Below are 18798 nucleotides of genomic sequence, written 5' to 3'. Positions count from 1 at the left end.
ATGCCATGGGTAATAGAAACTGATACTAGGAATTAGTGACTGAGTGAGGTCCTCTCTATGGGCAAAGTAGAATATTCCCAAGTGCACCATGAAAGGTATGTGCACGTGGCAAACGTTCAGTTCAATATTTGGTGAATCATTCAGGCAGAACAAAAAAAATTATTTTTTAAAGGAATGATTTGGGACCTAAATTATCCAGATAGATTATAATTAGTCAGCCCTCCGCTCTTGTTAGCTTTTTCCCCCCACGGCTTAAGAGTGCTTGGATTAAAATCAAGAAAATTTTGTAGTAGTAGAATTCAAAAGAGACAAAAAAAATCCAAATTTGATACAAGTTGCAACTTGCTAAATCCAAAAAAAAACCAGTTTAACTGATGTTATGTAGATTGTAGCATTCAGTTTCAGTGGGATTTTAACAGTTTTTGCTTTTAAATAATCAAATTATCAATTACTTTAAAACTATGACTATAAGAGAATATATATATTTAAATATTTATAAATTTAAATATATATAAATTTATATATGTAGTAAAAGAATATATATATTCAGTATTGAGAGGAAATAGTCAAACAACTTGGTGCAATTAAGTAGAGCAATGTGTTTATTACTTTGAATATTACTATAATTGTTATTGAACTTTTGGTAAGCCTTATGTATATTCTGGGTAGTAGTAAATTAGCTGAAATGCAGAAGAGTTATTTGACAAATAAGTGAGTAATTTGATTGTTATTTTAAGCATATAGATCCTATACAAGTTTTGTTAGATTAATACCTAAGTATTTCCGTTATTCTGGAGCTTTTGGAAATGGTGTTTTTTATTTTTATTCTTTTATTTATTTATTTTAATAAAGTGGGCTTTTCTTTTTATGTATTTATTTATTTATGTTCTATTTGGCTGCGTTTGGGTCTTTGTTCTCTAGCTGTGGTGAGCGGGGGCTACTCCCCGTTGCGGTGCGCAGGCTTCTCATTGCGGTGGCTTCTCTTGTTGCGGAGCACGGGCTCTAGGCGCACGGGCTTCAGTAGTTGCGGCACACGGACTCAGTAGTTGTGGCTCGCGGGCTCTAGAGCGCAGGCTCGGTAGTTGTGGCACACAGGCTTGGTTGCTCTGCGGCACGTGGGATCCTCCCGGACCAGGGTTTGAACCCGTGTCCCCTTCATTGGCAGGCAGATTCCCAACCACTGCCCCACCAGGAAAGCCCTGTAAATGGCATTTTTTAACACTTTGATTCTCCATTGTACATTACTTGTCTGTAGGAATATAGTTGATTTTTGTGTGTTGACCTTGTATCTGCAACGTTGTGACATCAATATAGAAACCTAAGTTTCATTACAGTGTAAATCTGTCATTAAAAAAATTTTTATACGTTATTCTTCACATTTCATACATCTACGGAGTTTTCATATTTATTTCAAGGCCACATTTAATAGTACATTGAGTTGATAGCTTAAATATTTAATTATTTCCTGACTCTTGAGAGTTTAGGTAGTTTTCTTTGTTTTTAATATGGTAATTGTTTGTATCTTTGTGCCTAGTACGTTTTCTTTTTTAAGGATTATCATTGAATTATGTTTTCGTAGTGGATTACTGGTCCAAGGGTATGAACACATTTATGATTCACTGCCTAAAATCCTTTTACAAAACTGGACTATTTTATAGGTCCAACACCTATGCATTCCCAATAAAAAATTTTAATTAAAAATCATAGATATCCAAAACAATTTGATAGATTATTTAAAAAATTCATAGTCTGTTACTTCTACCTCCTCACACCCACATGTTCTTCCTAGAGGACATGAGGCTCAGAAGCCTCCAAGGCGCCTTCCAAGCCCTCACAGCTGCAGTTATGCCTCTCTCAGTGGTAGAGCGACCCCACAATCACGTACTCAGGCTGCTATCATCCCAGAATGTTCCAGCATTTCCTTTGTTATTTTTCACATCTCTTTTTAATATTTGTAAAAGGTGCAGTGTTTCCTGTACCTGCTATTTCTTCTGTACACAAAATAAACACTGCCTTTCCTCTTAGGAGGCCCAAACTAATCACTGTGATGTTCACCCTACAGAGTTGAGACTTTAAAAATAATAAATGGAACAGGTATTTTTTCTTATTACACAAGCAAAGTATGGTAATCAGGGGGAAAAAAAGACCATAAAAAGAAGCTAAAGGAAGAAATTAAAAATTGCTTAGAATTTTGCAAGTTAGAGATAACCACTATGAACATTTGGAATTATTATAATTTCAGAATTTTTTCCAGTAATATGTGCATTAAAAAAATAAATTGGGGTCACACAAAGCTAGTTTTCTCACAACCTGCTTTTTTTTTTTTTTTTTTTTTTTTTTTGCGCGGTATGCGGATTTCTCACTGTTGTGGCCTCTCCCCTTGCGGAGCACAGGCTCCGGATGCGCAGGCTCAGCGGCCATGGCTCACGGGCCCAGCCGCTCCGCGGCATGTGGGATCTTCCCGGAACGGGGCATGAACCCTTGTCCCCTGCATCGGCAGGCGGACTCTCAACCACTGCGCCACCAGGGAAGCCCCCTGCTTTTATTTTATTTAATAATAGATCCCAAATAGTTTTCTGTATCAATAAAAGACATCCACATCATTTTGAATTACAGCATAATCTAATAAATGGACACCAAATAAATTTTAAAATCAGTTCAATGTTCTTGAATATGTATGTGGCTTCCATTCTTTCACTATTATAAATAATACAAAGATTAACATTCCTATAGCTAAATATTTGTGCACATTACTGATTATTTCCTTAGTATAAATTCATATGACTTGGTTCTTTTAAGCTTCAAGTATTTTCTAAAACAGGTGGAATGTCTTTGCTGAACATATTAATATGCTCCCGGGAATTTGGATCATAAAAATCATTTCAGATGGGATCATCTGTGTTTTGACCAGTTGGACAACAGGTCAAGATTCCTTGCTATGAATATGCTAGAAGTATTCTCCACTGCTCTTTCCTAATGGAATCTGAACAGGATATTTATTACAGTCTGAACAGAATATTTAGTTTTGCTCCTATAATCATTCCTTTCTATATTTTTTTGGAATAAGTGAGAATGGACAAACTCTGGTTTCTTTGGTTTACTGTATTCCTTCCTTCTCTTTATTATCAGTATTATCAGTATTTACTATCAGTATTTACTGTATTAGAAACTAAAGCTGAGAAATTGTTAAAATAGTTATTTAATAATTCATTTTTAAAATAATAAGAAACCTAATACATATTAAAATAATTGTGTGGGGTTTTTTAAGATTTTTTTTTTTTGATGTGGACCATTTTTAAAGTCTTTATTGAATTTGTTACAATATTGCTTCTGTTTTATGTTTTGGTTTTTTGGAGCGAGGCAGGTGGGATCTTAGCTCACCGACCAGGGACTGAACCCACATGCGCTGCATTGGAAGGCAAAGTCTTAACCACTGGACCACCAGGGAAGTCCCCAGATGGTGTGGTTTTATGAAACATAACTATATATTTCAAAACACAAAAAATATAGAAGAACAGCATCATTTTAAGTGTTTGCAAATCTCTCTGATGCCTTTTGCTAATAGAAGAAATCTGAATTCCCATATATGTGTCTGCATTCAGTTGTTGTGATATATTGTTTCCTATTAATGGAAATGAGGAAGATTCAGCCTCTCATAGACATGTAACCAAAAAAGGAAGGAGTATTTTATTAGCCTTTTCAGATATTTCTGTGGCTATTCTTTGATACTATACTAAAACTCAACAGAGGTACTTTCTTAAAAGTTTGTTGCAATCTGAAAATATATTAATGAATTTTTTGTACTCAGTTACATTAAAATTCATTGGTCTATCCTATACTTTGAATGAGTCTTTTACCCAGAAATGGTTTTTGATCTGGCAGATTCTCTGAAAATGTTTTGGGACTCCCAGAAGACCCTAAGCCACCTTTGAAAGCCACTGTTGTGGAGAGAAGAGGGCTTCTTATATTTAGGATTAATCAATGAAACCACAAAGCAGATGAACGGACTGTACCATATCAAAATTTAACATGTCCTCTTTTTTAAAGTATAACCTAAATTAAATGTCAGCCAAAAATTAAGAATAAATGTCAGTATAAGTACAATTCAAGGGTTAATAATTTTAATATTTAATGAATTCACAGATCAATAAGTAAAGGACTAATATATAGAGAGAGATAAATGAGGATAGGACATGAGCACAAAAGTTTTATAGAAGAAAATAACAACATGGAAAATACTCAGCAAAGACATAAACTTTTAAACAGCAATCAAAAAAAGCCTGTTTAAAATGTCAGATTAGCAGATGAGCGGGCAATGAAATTGATGCTCTCATATATTTAGTTAGAAACATATCTTGCTACAAAATTTGAGGAAACAGTTGAGCAACATATATTAATAGCCTTAGATGTTCAGAAGACATAGGACATGTATATTCCTATGTCTTCTGAACATATATGTTAAAAGATTTCATATGAACAATGATTTGTGGAAGAAGATGTTTGTGATGGCATTATTTATTATACCAAAAATAGAGAATGATTGATTAAGAAGCCACTGGAGAGAAAATTATTTTAAATGAGTATACAATATAAAAATAAAACTTATGCTATAATTTCAAGTGAACAATATAAAAGTCAAAAATTATTTATTCAGTAGGATAAAAACAATATGTATATACTAGGTATTTATATATGTAAACAATATTTATCAGGATATATAAACAACAAACTATATTTAAAAACAGCAGTAAAAAAACCACAAAGCTAAACTACTGTTATTAGGTAAAAGTACTGGAGGGAAGTCTAGCCAACTGATAACTGTCTTTTGTTGCCAGCTCTCTTGTTGTTTTCTTTTCTAGTTTTTTCTATTTTTCTGAATCTTCCACAATTTCTAGAAAGCAGTTTTTATTACACAAAAGAATACACTTTTAATTTTTAAAGTACTTTTTTTTTTTTTTTTTAAACAACTAACACCAACCAAGCTCCTGGCCAAAGAGCTAGAGAGAAAGAATGTGCTTTGGGGCTCCTCTGATGGATGCTTTGCCTTTACAGGACTCCTCTTTTCTTGAAGTAAGAGTCTGCATTCCTTGCACCCACTTTGGTCTTAGCATCCTTCTTGAGTTACAACAGAGAATCCTTCTCTTCCCTCTTCAAGAAAAGCCAGTCTCTGGACTAGCAGATGAAGTTCATCTGGCCTCACAGCATCCCTGTGGGGTGGGCTAGCCAAGCTCTCTTCTGTCTACCCGACAGGTGTCATTGTTGCCAACACAGAGAAGCTGTGACTTCCACTTCCTAGTGATCTATGCCCTGGTCCTCTGACTGTTTTGTCTCCCTCTTGATCTTTCTCTTCACGTGCCATGTTCACAATGACAGGACCGTCTGGCCCAGACATAACGATGTCCGTTTGCTCAGAGGATTCCTTTGATACAACCAGCTCTCACACCCTTTTCTGCCACTCATCCGCCTGGCATTTGCTGCTGCAACAGGAACTTCTGTCTGGTCTCCTCCCTGTTGCTAGTGTGAGTGCTGTTCCCGAGGCCACCTTTGAAGTCTTCCTCTACTACCCTGCTTTGTAGGCTGCAGCAGTCAGCATCTCCACATCACGATCCTAGGTCAGCAGCCACTGAAGAGGGCTGTGGGGAGGGTGCGGGGAGGGGAAGGGCAGCAGCTGCCTTGACTGGATGCCTGGCCCAGGGCTGCCCCGAGACATATCATGGCCCCGCCCCCAGCTGATTTCAGAGCCAGTCATGACCCCTCTAGCCTCAGTCCCAGCAGAGGTAGAACAAACACACAAGACGGGGATCTCACAGGTATTTTCCACTTTAAAAATGGGAAGAGGGCCTGAGCAAAAGTCTCCATCTCTTCCTATCTTGACCTGACTCTCTCCAGCAATCCTGGCACTGAAATTACCAAACTCAAGCAATACTCAGCCATCACCGGAGTCAACAGGGGTCCTCTTGGATTAAAAAACGATGGCGCCTCCCCATACTCCACTCCCTGCTCACATAAAAAGACATGTTTTCAATTGTAACATGCTACTGTTCTAGATACGTAAACTTAAAGTAAGTGTTTTGCAGATATCTTGAGGACACTTCAAAATTACGCAGGATTAAACAGATGTGGCTTCTGATGATTGGCAAAGGGAGTTACTAATAAAACGTCTTCACCTCAGTAGAGATGGTAGCTCTCTAGCGATCTCACAAAGACAAAGAACAATCTCTTTGTCCTCTGGTTCCTGAACAAGGTGATGTAAAGATGATTTTGTGAAATAGTTTTTAGTTCTTGGTATAGTTTATGTATCATGAAAAGCTATTATAATGTGAATGGAGAAGGGTCATGCAGACTCTACTGCTTGAGGAAACATACTGTTTATCATCAGTTTCACAACCACTGAGACCTCAAATGTGAAACCAACCCAATAAGCCCACAACACTTGCTTTGTCCTACGTCTTCCTAAGCAGTTGTCTTCAACTTCTTTCTGCCCTAACAGCTGCTGCTAGAGTGAAACAAACAGAATCCACTGCCCCTGCCCTGACACTGTCATCAGCATCCCCTAGGACAGAACATCCACTGCCCCTGTTCTCAGTGCCAGTATGGCCAGTGTCCTGTCTCAGAGTTAGTTTTTTCTGTTCTAGAACCTGGGAATCCACTGTGGTTTCCGTCATCAAGACCACTTGCTGCAAACTCCAATATCAAACATCAAAAGCTGCATTACAGTGGACTTAGACCAGTTTCTAAAATTTTCACATGTATCTCTATCTTCTTCCATGTAACCAAAGATATATGTATGTATAACTGATCATCAGAATTAGAAATAAGTAATTGCCTACATTGGAAAATAGAAATGATCCATCTAGGAAAGAGATTTTCTCACCATTGATTATACGATGTATATGTCTTCTCTCTAATATGGTAACATGGTTGTAGGATTATTTTTAATGACCCAAGCTCTCATTAAAGCAGATCTCAAAACATGACTTGGAACCATTTTTCTGTTATAGAATTATACCGTTCCCTCTGGTGACTTGTTGATGATGTCTCCATTTTGGCTACATAGAAATCCAAAGTATTTTCCTGAACCTGACCTGTTCAAGCCTGTAAGTTGTCTCTTTCAGTATACATTGTCCTTGGATTTCCGACAGGAGTATGAATTCATAAATTAACTAGGGCTATATCATTAAGCAGCCATATTTCTCCGGTAACTAAGGCTACAAATCACAGACTAGATTTGTAATATAGATGTCATAACATTTACAAATCAGATAGAAAAGTTTTTGGAATAAGCTTCACCAACTTTAAAATAAATTTTTGTCTGAAACCAGCAGGACATGTTAAAAGTAAATATGCTTTGGTTCTGATAGAAGCCATATTTCATGTTCTTCAGGCAATTGCTTCTGTTATTGGTTTCCAAGGAGTACAAAAATAAAAATGAAGCAAATTAAAACTGTGTTCTGCTCTTTCTTAGAACTGGGGAGTTACAGGGCTAAACAAAATCTTAAGAGGTCATTTAGTCCATTCTCTGCCTTTAGGTAAAACTGTCAAAGATGGCATCCAGATGAATTAATTCTGCAGACCAAGCTTTCTCCAACAGGGAGGGCTGTCAGTGTGTCATTACTAAATTTATTACCAAGGGCAATTTTATGATGGAGCCTGAGGCCTTATTATAAATATTCTTCCTCTTCTGAGGTCAATTCTCTGGTTGATTTACATTATCATTTACATTTACCACTTAACAAAGTTCTTTTTAAACCTTTTTATTTATTAGTTCCCATTCCAAAAACATAATTGTGGCTGATATTAATAACAGGTTGGAAAAAATTACCAACAATCCTGCAACTTTATATGCAAGGATTAGCTGTACAAGATCATTTTTAGCCTAGAGAAATAAAGTTAAGCTTATTTATATAAGACTGATTTAGAAAAAAAAAAATGCTTTCTTCCCACAGGAACGTTGGAAAAAGGCAAATTTAGAGAAGCATGCTTTCTTGGACTGCTTCATGGCATTTGGGAGTGGGAAGTACCAGTGTCCTGGAAGGTCAGTGCGACAGCTGGGGCACATTTATCCAGAAAGTCTGCAGAAAGACGAGGGCTTGGAGCGGGAAAGCTTTGGTTTAATCCCTCTTTTCTCTATTATCAAAACGACAGGGAAATCCAGGAGACCACATTCTGTTTGATTGGCCCTCATATTATGCGATGTCTTTGTGGGAATGTCTGCAGTGGCTTCTGATAGGAGACCTCGTGAGAATAAAATATTATAGTTGCAGCTGCCAGATGAAAGCTGGGTTTGTGTTTCAAATGCTCAGCTTTCCTATAAGGATAATTTGAAGTGGTTTGAGTTCTACCTTTTTTAAAGATAGAGATAGAAGAAGAATATTTCTTGAACAACAACATTAGCACAGACATTTGCTGGGATTACAGAACATCTTTAACTTTGAGCATGACAGCAGCTTACTGGGTGGTTTTTCTTTATTGAATTAGTTTGGTTCTATGAAAAGTTGCCTTTGATATCTTTTTGAGTTAAATTAATGTGGCACCCAGGCGTCCTCTTCAATGTGATGCCCTGTTCTAGTGCAAATTATTTACTGTTTATTTATTCAAAAAGAAACCTTTCTGAACATCTCACCTGTGCCAGGCCCTCTGCTAGGCATTAGGGATAGAGCACTGAGGAAGATGGACATGGTCCCTGACCTCATAAAACTTACAGCCTACATTAAATAAATCCCATTTCCTTGTTGGTGATGGTTCTGTTGGAGAAATGTTGGTACCTATTTGTAACAAAATCTCACTCAGTGAACATACAAGTCCTTTAAAAATTCTATATTCAAAATATTGTAGTTTCTTAAGGCAATTGTCTTTGTTGTTTGAGCATAGTTACCAATCCATATTTGCCATTGTGACTTACTCAATAGCATCCGTTGAACTCCTCCTTTGTTCTGTGTTTCATAATATCAACTTGCTTTTCATAATTGACACCTCCCCCAAAATGGTTTTAATTACCCTTAGCCAACCATGGAAATTCTATCTTCCTTCTTAGAAGTTATTCTAGAAGCTGAGGGGTAAGCAGATTTGTGCCTGGTGTTTCCCTGTAGACAACTGCTCGTCCTGGGGTAGGTCCTTGACTTAAACTGGCCAATCAGACTGAAAGGAGAGACTTTCTTCTTTCACGGTTAGGAAAGTATATACTGTCCTCTCCCATTGGGAGCGAACAAGCAAGCAGGTAGCTCCAGTTGTTGCTAAGAACACGTTCAAGAGGAATAAGCTTTAGGACGGTTTGGAGTCTGTGGACACAGAGTAGAGATATGTGAAGAGCTTGGTCCATGAGACGTCATGTGCCACTGAATCATCAGTTTTGAGGGGCTACTCTACTTCCTGTCATGTTAGATAATAAATGCTTTTTATTAATAATATATATTACATATATATGTAATAAATGTTCACTTATTTTTAAGGCAGCTTGAGTTGGAGGTTTCATTGGTTAGATCTGAAAGCATGCTGACATACCCACCAAAAAACTCCAAAGTTAACACTATAATTGAGTGTCAGATACTTTAAGGGAATAGTATAACCAACAAAAACAAACAACAACTGCAAAAACCCATCATGCTCACCCTTTCTCATATTATTTTTACTTTAGAAAAGCAGTTCTTTTCTTTAAAATTTATTTGTTTGTTTGTTTTTGTTTTTGGCTGCGTTGGGTCTTCGTTGCTGCCCGCGGGCTTTCTCTAGCTGCGGCGAGCGGAGGCCACTCCTCCTTGCGATGCGTGGGTCTCTCATTGCGGTGGCCTCTCTTGTTGCGGAACACGGGCTCTAGGCGCACGGGCTTCAGTAGTTGTGGCTCCCGGGGTCCAGAGTGCAGGCTCAGTAGTTGTGGCACATGGGCTTAGTTGCTCCACAGCATGTGGGATCTTCCCGGGCAGGGATCAAACACGTGTCCCTCATTGGCAGGCGGATTCCTAACCCCTGCGCCACCAGGGAAGCCCAGAAAAGCAGTTCTTAAACCAATAATACATTTATTATTTTTGTCACCAATATCAATGTTGTAAGAGTAGGTCTTCTAAAAATGTTAGATATTACTTTTTTTCAGGTCCCTTTATATATATTCCCAGTTGCAACTAAAGAGTTTACTATAAGCATCTTTGAAATTGAGCTAGAAGTATTTTAGACCAAGAACTGAAATGCTTTACAATGAAGCATGTAGTGTGGGCCAATGGTCAAGGATTAACTGATGACTGTGGTTTCTAAGAGGGGCTGTTATGACATTACTGTGATGTCTTTTGAGGCTGACAGGCATTTGCTTGAGTTTGACAGTAATGGGTACAAAAGAGGGGACCATGATATTTCACCTCAATCAATGGTATATTATTCATACAGAAACTATACATTTGTCAATGTACCGAGCTTATACTATATGTAAGGCAGTGTCCTGGGTACTGCAGAAACTTTGGGCAAGAGTAAGACATGTTCTCAGCCCTCAGGAGATGATGTCTGGGAGAAGGCGAGGAGGATACCATATCGAGTTCATAAACAACTGCAAGGAACGCAGGGTGAGAGATGGCCAAGCATCACGCTGTGGGGATTCAAGAGAGAGGGTGTATCTGGTCAGGGTGATCTTAGATGATTTTCTTGGGAGAGAGGCCTTTGAAGGGTTGGATGAACTTCCAGACTGAGGGAACAGTGATCGAGGATGTCATTTAGTACAGGGATATGTAGGTTAGGGGTTATGGTTTTACTGTTATTGAGACCAGATTACAAGTAGTAGCAAGAAGACAGACTCAAAAGGGACATTGGCCCAACCGGGAAGGCCCTTTAATACCTAGGTACCTAGAGTGGGGCATGCTGACATTCCATGTGAGAGACATGGAGTGGTGCAATCTACCAGATTTGGAAGATGATTAGAAACAGTGACCAGGCGAGAGGTAGGATTTGAGGAATGCTGTAGCTTTGAATCTAGGTGGCTGGAAGAGATGGTAGAAATAGAGAAATTAGGAACAGGAGCAATTTGGGGGACAAGATATTAAGTTTTCCTTTGAAAACTTTTGAGTGTGAAGTGCAGCAAAACATATATCATATAACCAAAATCTACAGGTTAAATATGAATGTTGAATAAATATGACTTAATTTTTAAAAACCTACTTAATCTAGTTTTCCATTAAGCTTCTATTTTTAATAGTCCATAATTTTCCTGTTACTTATTTTAAACAGCCAACTCATGAAACATTTTTTTTAAAAAAACAGACAAAACAAAATTGTTCAAGGTGAATGACTTCATTTGGACAACATATGCCAAGATAGATCTTTGCACCAGAAAGTTAATCCCACAGACCCTTAGTATAATCCCTAGAAAATTGCACCCGTTCTTAGTTTGTGTACCTCAAGCCAATTTATTTTCTCATGTACCAAATACTCAGTGAGTCAGAGAAAGTTGCCTGGGAAGTAGATGACAATCAAAGTTTGTCAAGAAAACAGTCTTGTGGCCTTGCAGCTGTCGCCCCTTGGTGTTCAGGCCACTGAGGCAGTCTGAGAGCCCCTCTCCCAAGTGAACACTAAATAAGAGCTCAGTGCTGCCATCAGCTGCCAACCAAAAAGCAGAATGGAAGAACTAGAGTTCCTCCTCAGAATGATGGGAGTTCAGAAAATATATGTGGAGGGTGAACCCCTTGCTAGGCACTTCCCCGTAGTGGAAGGGACCCCTTCCCAGGAAATCGACTGCTGGAGAAGTCCAATGATTTTGCAGAAAAACAAACAGGAGAAAGCACATGAACTACTAGACTTTACCAGCCATGGTAGTATGGGAAATGAAGAGGGGACATTTTCCTCTTAACTGTGAATTTAGATGGAGGAATAGGACAGGGGATTTCCAGTGGGTGTCTCTGAGAGTTGATGATCTTAGCAGAAAGGGATGTGCTTGACATCCCCACCCCCTGGAATGCACACCAAAGCCAATAGCCCTGATTTTCCTTGGTTCCCATCCCTGCAAGAGGATCCCAGTTGGCTGTATCATTGTGCTAACTGATATGGGTTAAATTCCAGGGTAAAACAATAGCCCTAATCTTTGGCAAGATAACCCCCTTACAAAGGCATGCTTGGATAAGAAAAGGGTGTAATAAGAGGAAGGCTGCAGTACTTGAGACATGGAAATGAAGCATGGATTCCTCGGGGATAAAAACTGTCATTTCTACTTTTTTGTGTGTTTGGGTTCTTCGTGTATCCTAGGGCAGTACAAGGTCATAAAGTCATGGACTTACCTTGAATTACTAATGAAAATCACATTGCTGTTGGAAAATTAATTCAAACATAGGTCCAGCTGATAGTAGGTTAGCAGTACTATTATTCAACCCACCAAATATCTCTTGAGCACCTAGTATTAATATGATTTCCTTCATTCAGTAAATATTTATCAATTGTATGCTATATGTCAGGGTAGAGTTCTAGGAGCTACCTTGGAAAACAAAATAATGGATGAAGTCCCTTCCCTCAAGGAGCTTATAATCTAACTCAAGACACCTTATTAAACACTAGGGAGATTCAAAGACACATGACATTCCTGAATTACTTATAATGCAGTTGGAGAGATGAGACATAGCAGCGTGAAAAACAAGCTCTACTTAATAGCATGAGATGGCACTTGAGAAATGCCAGAGGACTCATCTATATCATAATTGCCATAGGAACTCAGAGGAAAGGGCGCTGGAAAAGGCTTTATGGACTAGATGAGAATAATTAGTAAACAGCACAAAAGAAAGCATACCTTCCTGAAAGGCAGTGGTATCAAACGTTGAGGGTAGAAAAAAAATTAAGTGCTCGCAGGAATGTAATGTACCTATATGTTGGTGGTAGCGAGGCAACTCTATATTTGGGGTTTGTAAAGCTCTGAGTACAGTAGTTTCTGTATGTTTATTATATTAATGATAACGTAATTTTAATAACTGTGCCTTATTCAGTAAAATATCTTTGCGCAATCTTGTATTTGAGAAGCATTATACTTAGAGGTAGCTGATTGCTCTTGAGGAGTGAGTAACACCAGTCCCTCTGGATTTCATGAGAAGTTGTGAATTCAATTCATTCTGAGGAATTTGTTACATAAACAAATGTATCCCCTCAACTCCAGTTGGTAAATGGAACGGAATGAACTGGATTTACTAATATAATATTGCCCTAACATTTTCACTATGGCCATGCACATGTCCTGGAGGGGATGTGAAAAGGGTCGAGAGTGGAAAGAGCGGATGTAGTTAACTCCAAGACTGAGCGAGGCTGCCAGATCCTTTCTAGCCATGCTTCTCTCTCTCCTTTCTGCTTTACTGAGGGGCAGTGACTCACTCAAAGGAGCACAGAAACCATTGGTGAAATCGCAGTCATTACTTTCCCAGCCATTTCATTCTGACACTTCATTATGAGGCTAAGATTTAAGTCTTTCAAGAACAGAAGCAGCAAATTCCAGAGTGATTTTTTAAATTTATTTTTTATACAGCAGGTTCTTATTAGTTATCTGTTTTATACATATTCGTGTGTATATGTCAATCCCAGTCTCCCAATTCATCCGACCACCATCACCCCCCCACCCCCGCTTTCCCCCTGTGGTGTCCATACGTTTGTTCTCCACATCTGCCTTGCAAACCAGAGTGATTTTTGATACTTAGGCCAAAGTGCTTCTAAAATAAAACATGTTCATTTCTGCTCCAAAAATGCCAGAAAGGACCCTCTTTTCCTTTATTTACCAAATAGATCCCTAGCCTCTCAGTCGTGCACAGGACACCTGCACAGGATTTGTAGCTGGTGGAGAGAAAAAAAGGGCACTTTGGGCTGGGTATCTCCCCACCACTTTTTTTTTTTTTTCATGGGCTTTCTCCCCTCATCAGACTGAGTTACTGCTCTTTGATAAGTTTGGTCTCTTTGTTTTTCAGAAAGAAGTTTCAGCTCCAGGGAAAAGAGGACTGGCATTAAAACTGTGCTATATCACAGTTGCCCATATGGGTTATTATCTCTCCATCGTTAATGTCTTCTTCCTTGCTAATTGCCCTGATTTTCATTTGGAGATTCGTGGGATGCTGAGGTGCTGACTCCGCCCGCAGCTCTATAGGAGTAAAGCACTGTTCCCTAAGCCAGTTCTCACATCCCATCCCTAACCCGCCCTCCCTTCCCATAGCGATTGATTTTAGTCTTGCCTTGTGTTTTAAGCAGTACAATTAACTACCAAGTGCAAGTTTCTGTTGAGACTTCTGGGTCAGAAATAATCATTCCCTGTAGGATGTGAATAATGAAGCACTTGGCCCCAGAAACTGTCGGCAGCTATTTTGAGACTATAAAAGCAGGATGAAGTTGGTACCATAGAGCAGAGCAGCAGAGGCGAACTGGCTTCATGGTAACATCGTTGAGCCGTTGGAGTGATCTCTGCCTGAGGCCAGCACCAGCTCCAGGTTTTTCAGGTACATAAATCGATACAGAAACCAGTCTAATGGGGTTTTTTGTCACTTGCAACCAAAAGCATCCTAAGTAATATATAATTTCCTTAAATGCAAAAGCTTTCTTTCAAGATCTGTTGAACTCCATGAAATATTGTATTAACATATACTAACCACATCAGTTAATAGCTTTCTAAACAGCTTGGGCTTTGTAAGGGGGTGGAGTTTCATTTACTCTGGGTATATCACCAAAGTAAACAAAAACAAATGTCACTTCTTAAATTTTTCCTCCTGGAGGGTCTGGAATTTAAGATATAGCACAAGATCAATTCTATTTGGTGCATAATTCATCTTAATGAAGGCAGTAATGTTCCTTTGCCCTTTTCTTGAATAAGAAACTTTAGAAAGAGGTATCCAGGGCTTCCCTGGTGGCACAGTAGTTGAGAGTCTGCCTGCCGATGCAGGGGACACGGTTCGTGCCCCGGTCTGGGAAGATCCCACATGCTGCGAAGCGGCTGGGCCCGTGAGCCATGGCCGCTGAGCCTGCGCGTCCGGAGCCTGTGCTCCGCAACAGGAGAGACAGTGAGAGGCCCGCGTACCGCAAAAAAAAAAAAAAAAAGAGGTATCCAGTGTCTAGCTCATAGTTCATACATAGGGGAGTTTTTCTTCTAGGAGGATCACCGTTAAAATAATCCTGCCTGCCCCTCTGAAAAGCAGTGACCTCAAGAGACAGTACTCCCACTAGGACGTGATTCTCATCTCCCCAGTGAAACAGAAAACGGTGTCTCAAGTCAAGAAGCCCTGAGGTCCTCCAGACCTTTCCTCTTTGCTTCCTCAACTGCTTTCTCTCCAACTTGTCCTCCTTCTAAATATGTCCCATTCCCTTCTCTTCTCTTTCTCACGTCCCAAAAAAAAAAAAAAAAAAAGAGGTATCCAGTGTCTAGCTCATAGTTCATACATAGGGGAGTTTTTCTTCTAGGAGGATCACCGTTAAAATAATCCTGCCTGCCCCTCTGAAAAGCAGTGACCTCAAGAGACAGTACTCCCACTAGGACGTGATTCTCATCTCCCCAGTGAAACAGAAAACGGTGTCTCAAGTCAAGAAGCCCTGAGGTCCTCCAGACCTTTCCTCTTTGCTTCCTCAACTGCTTTCTCTCCAACTTGTCCTCCTTCTAAATATGTCCCATTCCCTTCTCTTCTCTTTCTCACGTCTTTTCTTCTTTTCCCACTCTTCCAGTTTACCCTAATCCTGTTCTTATTTTACTCTGGATTTGCTTCCCCGTATTTAGGACCATCATCTCTCTGCTCACTCTTCCAGATTTTGCCCGCACCACCATTCCCAATCAAACGTTTGATGCCCCGGCCATAACGTTTCCTGTGTAGCTGAGGTATTCTCGGTAATTTTAATTTTGTGTGCTAAAACTAAAAGGTTTGATAAACTACATCTTTTAACATATTTTTTCCCTTTCTGCTTGTCAAGTGCCTCTAGATCAGTAATTCTAAAGTATGATCCCCAGACCACCAGTAATAACATTACATGGAAACTTGTAAAAAATGCAAATTGGGCTGCCCTTCCCCGGAACTACTAAGTCAGAAACTCTGGGGGTCGGCCAAGCAACTTGCGTTTGAACAAGCTTTTCCATGTGATTCTGATGCATGCTAAAGTGTGAGAACCACTGATCTAGATTATTTTGCCTCCTGTCTTATAGGTTTTTATTTTCCTATAAGATTTCTTAAAGGGGATGAGGTTGTGGGAAAAGTACTTCCCCTTTAACTTGAACAGCCATGCTTCAATGAAGGATGCCTGTGAAAGTATGTCTGTATGCTGCCTTCTCTGAATTCCAGGGCAAGACCATTCTATTTTCATAAGCTGCAGCTGGTAGCAACTAGGAATATACTTCAGAGCCCCTGCTCCTGGTAACAGTGGCAGTTTTCCAGCCCATGCTGGCACTGCCCTCGATGACGTCTAATAGGAAAAAAAGAGGGAGATTTTCTTTTAAAAAGGGATTCAGTCTCAAAATCCAGACATCTAAAACTAAAATCCCTACTTACCGCTAACCCTAGCATTCCTCCTGCACTCTCGGTTTCTCTTCCGTGTCTCACTGATCTCCTAGGCCTGGGCTTCCGGAGCCCCCTCTGCTCCTCCCTCTTCTCGGCCTGCCCGCAGGTGTCTACTCCCACCTCCTAAACCAGGTCATCATGCCCCAGGTGATGTCATCATTTTCTTACCCTTCCCCCAGCTGTATTATCTCTTCTTTCAATCCATCTCACTCACTACATACAGATGAATTTTCCTTAAATAATTGGCTCTAAATGTCACTTTCTTGTTAAGACTCTGGCACCACTGCCTGCCAGCCAAACTCATCAGCCTAGAACTCCAGACTCTCCAAGAATTTGACACAAATACATCTTTCTGAACATCTGGGAATGCCCACCCCAGAGGGTCTACCAGTTGTCCCCTGACTAACGTGCCCATTCCTCCCCTCACTCTCACTCTATACTGGGTCTGGAATGCCCCTACTCAACATGTCTACTTACTGAAGCCTGTCCTTCCATTCAGGTCTAGCTCAGGTGTCACCTCCACATAGAGTTGGTCAACTCTGGGTTACACTGCTTGCTCCAGACCCCAAATCTCCAAAGCCCTTCTGTTTCCACATTTATCTTACATTGTTACCTTTTCCATCTCTCCATGTGCATTACGAGCAATGTGAGGGTAGAGTCCAGGTTTTGCAGGACTTTGTGTTCTGTGTAGCTTGAACATTTATTTACAAATGGGGAAAACACACAAGTACTCAGTATTTAAGGAATTTTCAACATGTTTATATTTTAATGAGCTTTATTTGTAGATGTGTAATGTTCTTGTAAGTGTAAAAAATACATATTATAAATAATATGCCTCATTATTTTCACTGTTTTGACATTAGAAGTATTAAGAAAACATTCCTAGCATGAACACAGCTCAGCTTGCTTCTGAGGCGCTTTTGTAAAAATACGGATTTATGAGGCTCATTTTCTTTGGAATAACGGAGCTTTTAATGTCACAGTTATGTGTGTGTTAGTCCCTGATGTTTTAGACATTGAACAAAATTCAGTAACATGGTAAAGGCTTGAAAGCACAATTTATTTTTTGCCATTGCAAAAAAATTAACTTTATTTAGTGGATAATTTAGGTAATTCTGCTAGAGTATCCAAATATTTGGATTTGGAGAAAATAAGAGTTTTAGCACATATTACTTTATTATCTGTATTATTAACTCATCTTACTTTTTTTTAACCAGAATATCAAAATGTTTAGAAATGATAGTAAATGTAATATTAATATTTATACTATTTCAATAACTAATACTAATTTAATAACTGAACTAACTTAACCCTCAAAAATAAAAGAAGAAAAATAATAAAGCCTCACAATGCACACGATATTAGTTGGTCAAAAGCCTGAACTATAGTTTTACCTTAAAGGAAATTCAGTTTTATGATTTTTAAGAACATCACAGGGACTAAAGTTAGTTAAGGAAATGCTTACAGGTTCTAGTGGAAAACTATTTTAATGAACTGATAAACATTAGGTCTATTTCTAATCAAAACATGCGTAATGTTTCTAAAAGAGTTCAGCTTGTGCTCTTAAATAGCTTAGGAACTATTTCTTGTTTACATGACTTATTTGCGTGATAGAGGAAATATTCATTGAGGGCCTCTTATGTATAATAATGCTTAAAGAACCTTCATTTTCACATATAAGTATAATTTTTCAGTACAATTTATTCACAAGGTCTGTTGTATTTTCAGGGTCAAAGTCCCAACACTGTCACACGACACATTCAAGCCCCTCGGTGAGCCAGTTCCTCATTTCTTCCTGCTCGGTCCACTCCATTTCTCATCACCTCACCTTCTACAGGGAGTAGACAAACTTGCAGGCCCCTAGGCATTCCAGGACCCCTTCCAAGTCTGTGCCTTGGTTACCCTCTGACTGGAGGGACTTCTTCCCTGGAACGGCCCCACCTACCCTGCCAAATGGTCCATTGTCCTTATCGCAGCAGTGCCCCTCCTCCAGGGACTGGAGAGTAAGGATGCCAGGCACCTTTTCCCCAGGGGGCTGGGTTCAGAGAAGCACTCTCGTCATGGCAAGCTAAAGTTAAAGAAGGGCTGAAAAGAGAGTTCTAAGAAAATAGGATTTGTTTGGATAAAGGAGAACCTTTATCCAAAAACTGTTTTATAATTCACAAATGCAAAATTAGCAAGCACTTTTCTAGTGCTGCCGGGTAACCGCTGAATATCGGGAAGTCACTGCTTATGCTACCAAACACGAAATGTCAGTTTAGTGAGCTCATCTAATTTACTTCTAGGAAGGGTGCTAAGGACTGAGAAGGATTGGCTGTTTTATGCAAGCAGGAAT

At 39.3% G+C, this 18798-nt stretch overlaps 1 protein-coding gene across 2 annotated transcripts in view; it reads left to right on the top strand.

Annotated features, from left to right (window-relative positions):
- The window catches only part of CYP39A1 (cytochrome P450 family 39 subfamily A member 1), a 79678-nt gene that overhangs the window by 42177 nt on the left and 18703 nt on the right, over positions 1-18798 (top strand). For both annotated transcript variants that reach the window (XM_007451898.1, XM_007451899.1), the window contains exons 9-10: positions 7002-7097; positions 7947-8035. In XM_007451898.1, coding sequence (XP_007451960.1) covers positions 7002-7097; positions 7947-8035 — 185 coding nt within the window. The remainder of the gene's footprint in view (positions 1-7001; positions 7098-7946; positions 8036-18798) is intronic.

This window comes from Lipotes vexillifer, unplaced genomic scaffold (assembly GCF_000442215.2).
Source record: "Lipotes vexillifer unplaced genomic scaffold, Lipotes_vexillifer_v1.1 scaffold147, whole genome shotgun sequence".
Taxonomy (NCBI): domain Eukaryota; kingdom Metazoa; phylum Chordata; class Mammalia; order Artiodactyla; family Lipotidae; genus Lipotes; species Lipotes vexillifer.
Note: the sequence above shows the minus strand (reverse complement) of the source record. Positions and strands in the feature narration are given on the sequence as shown.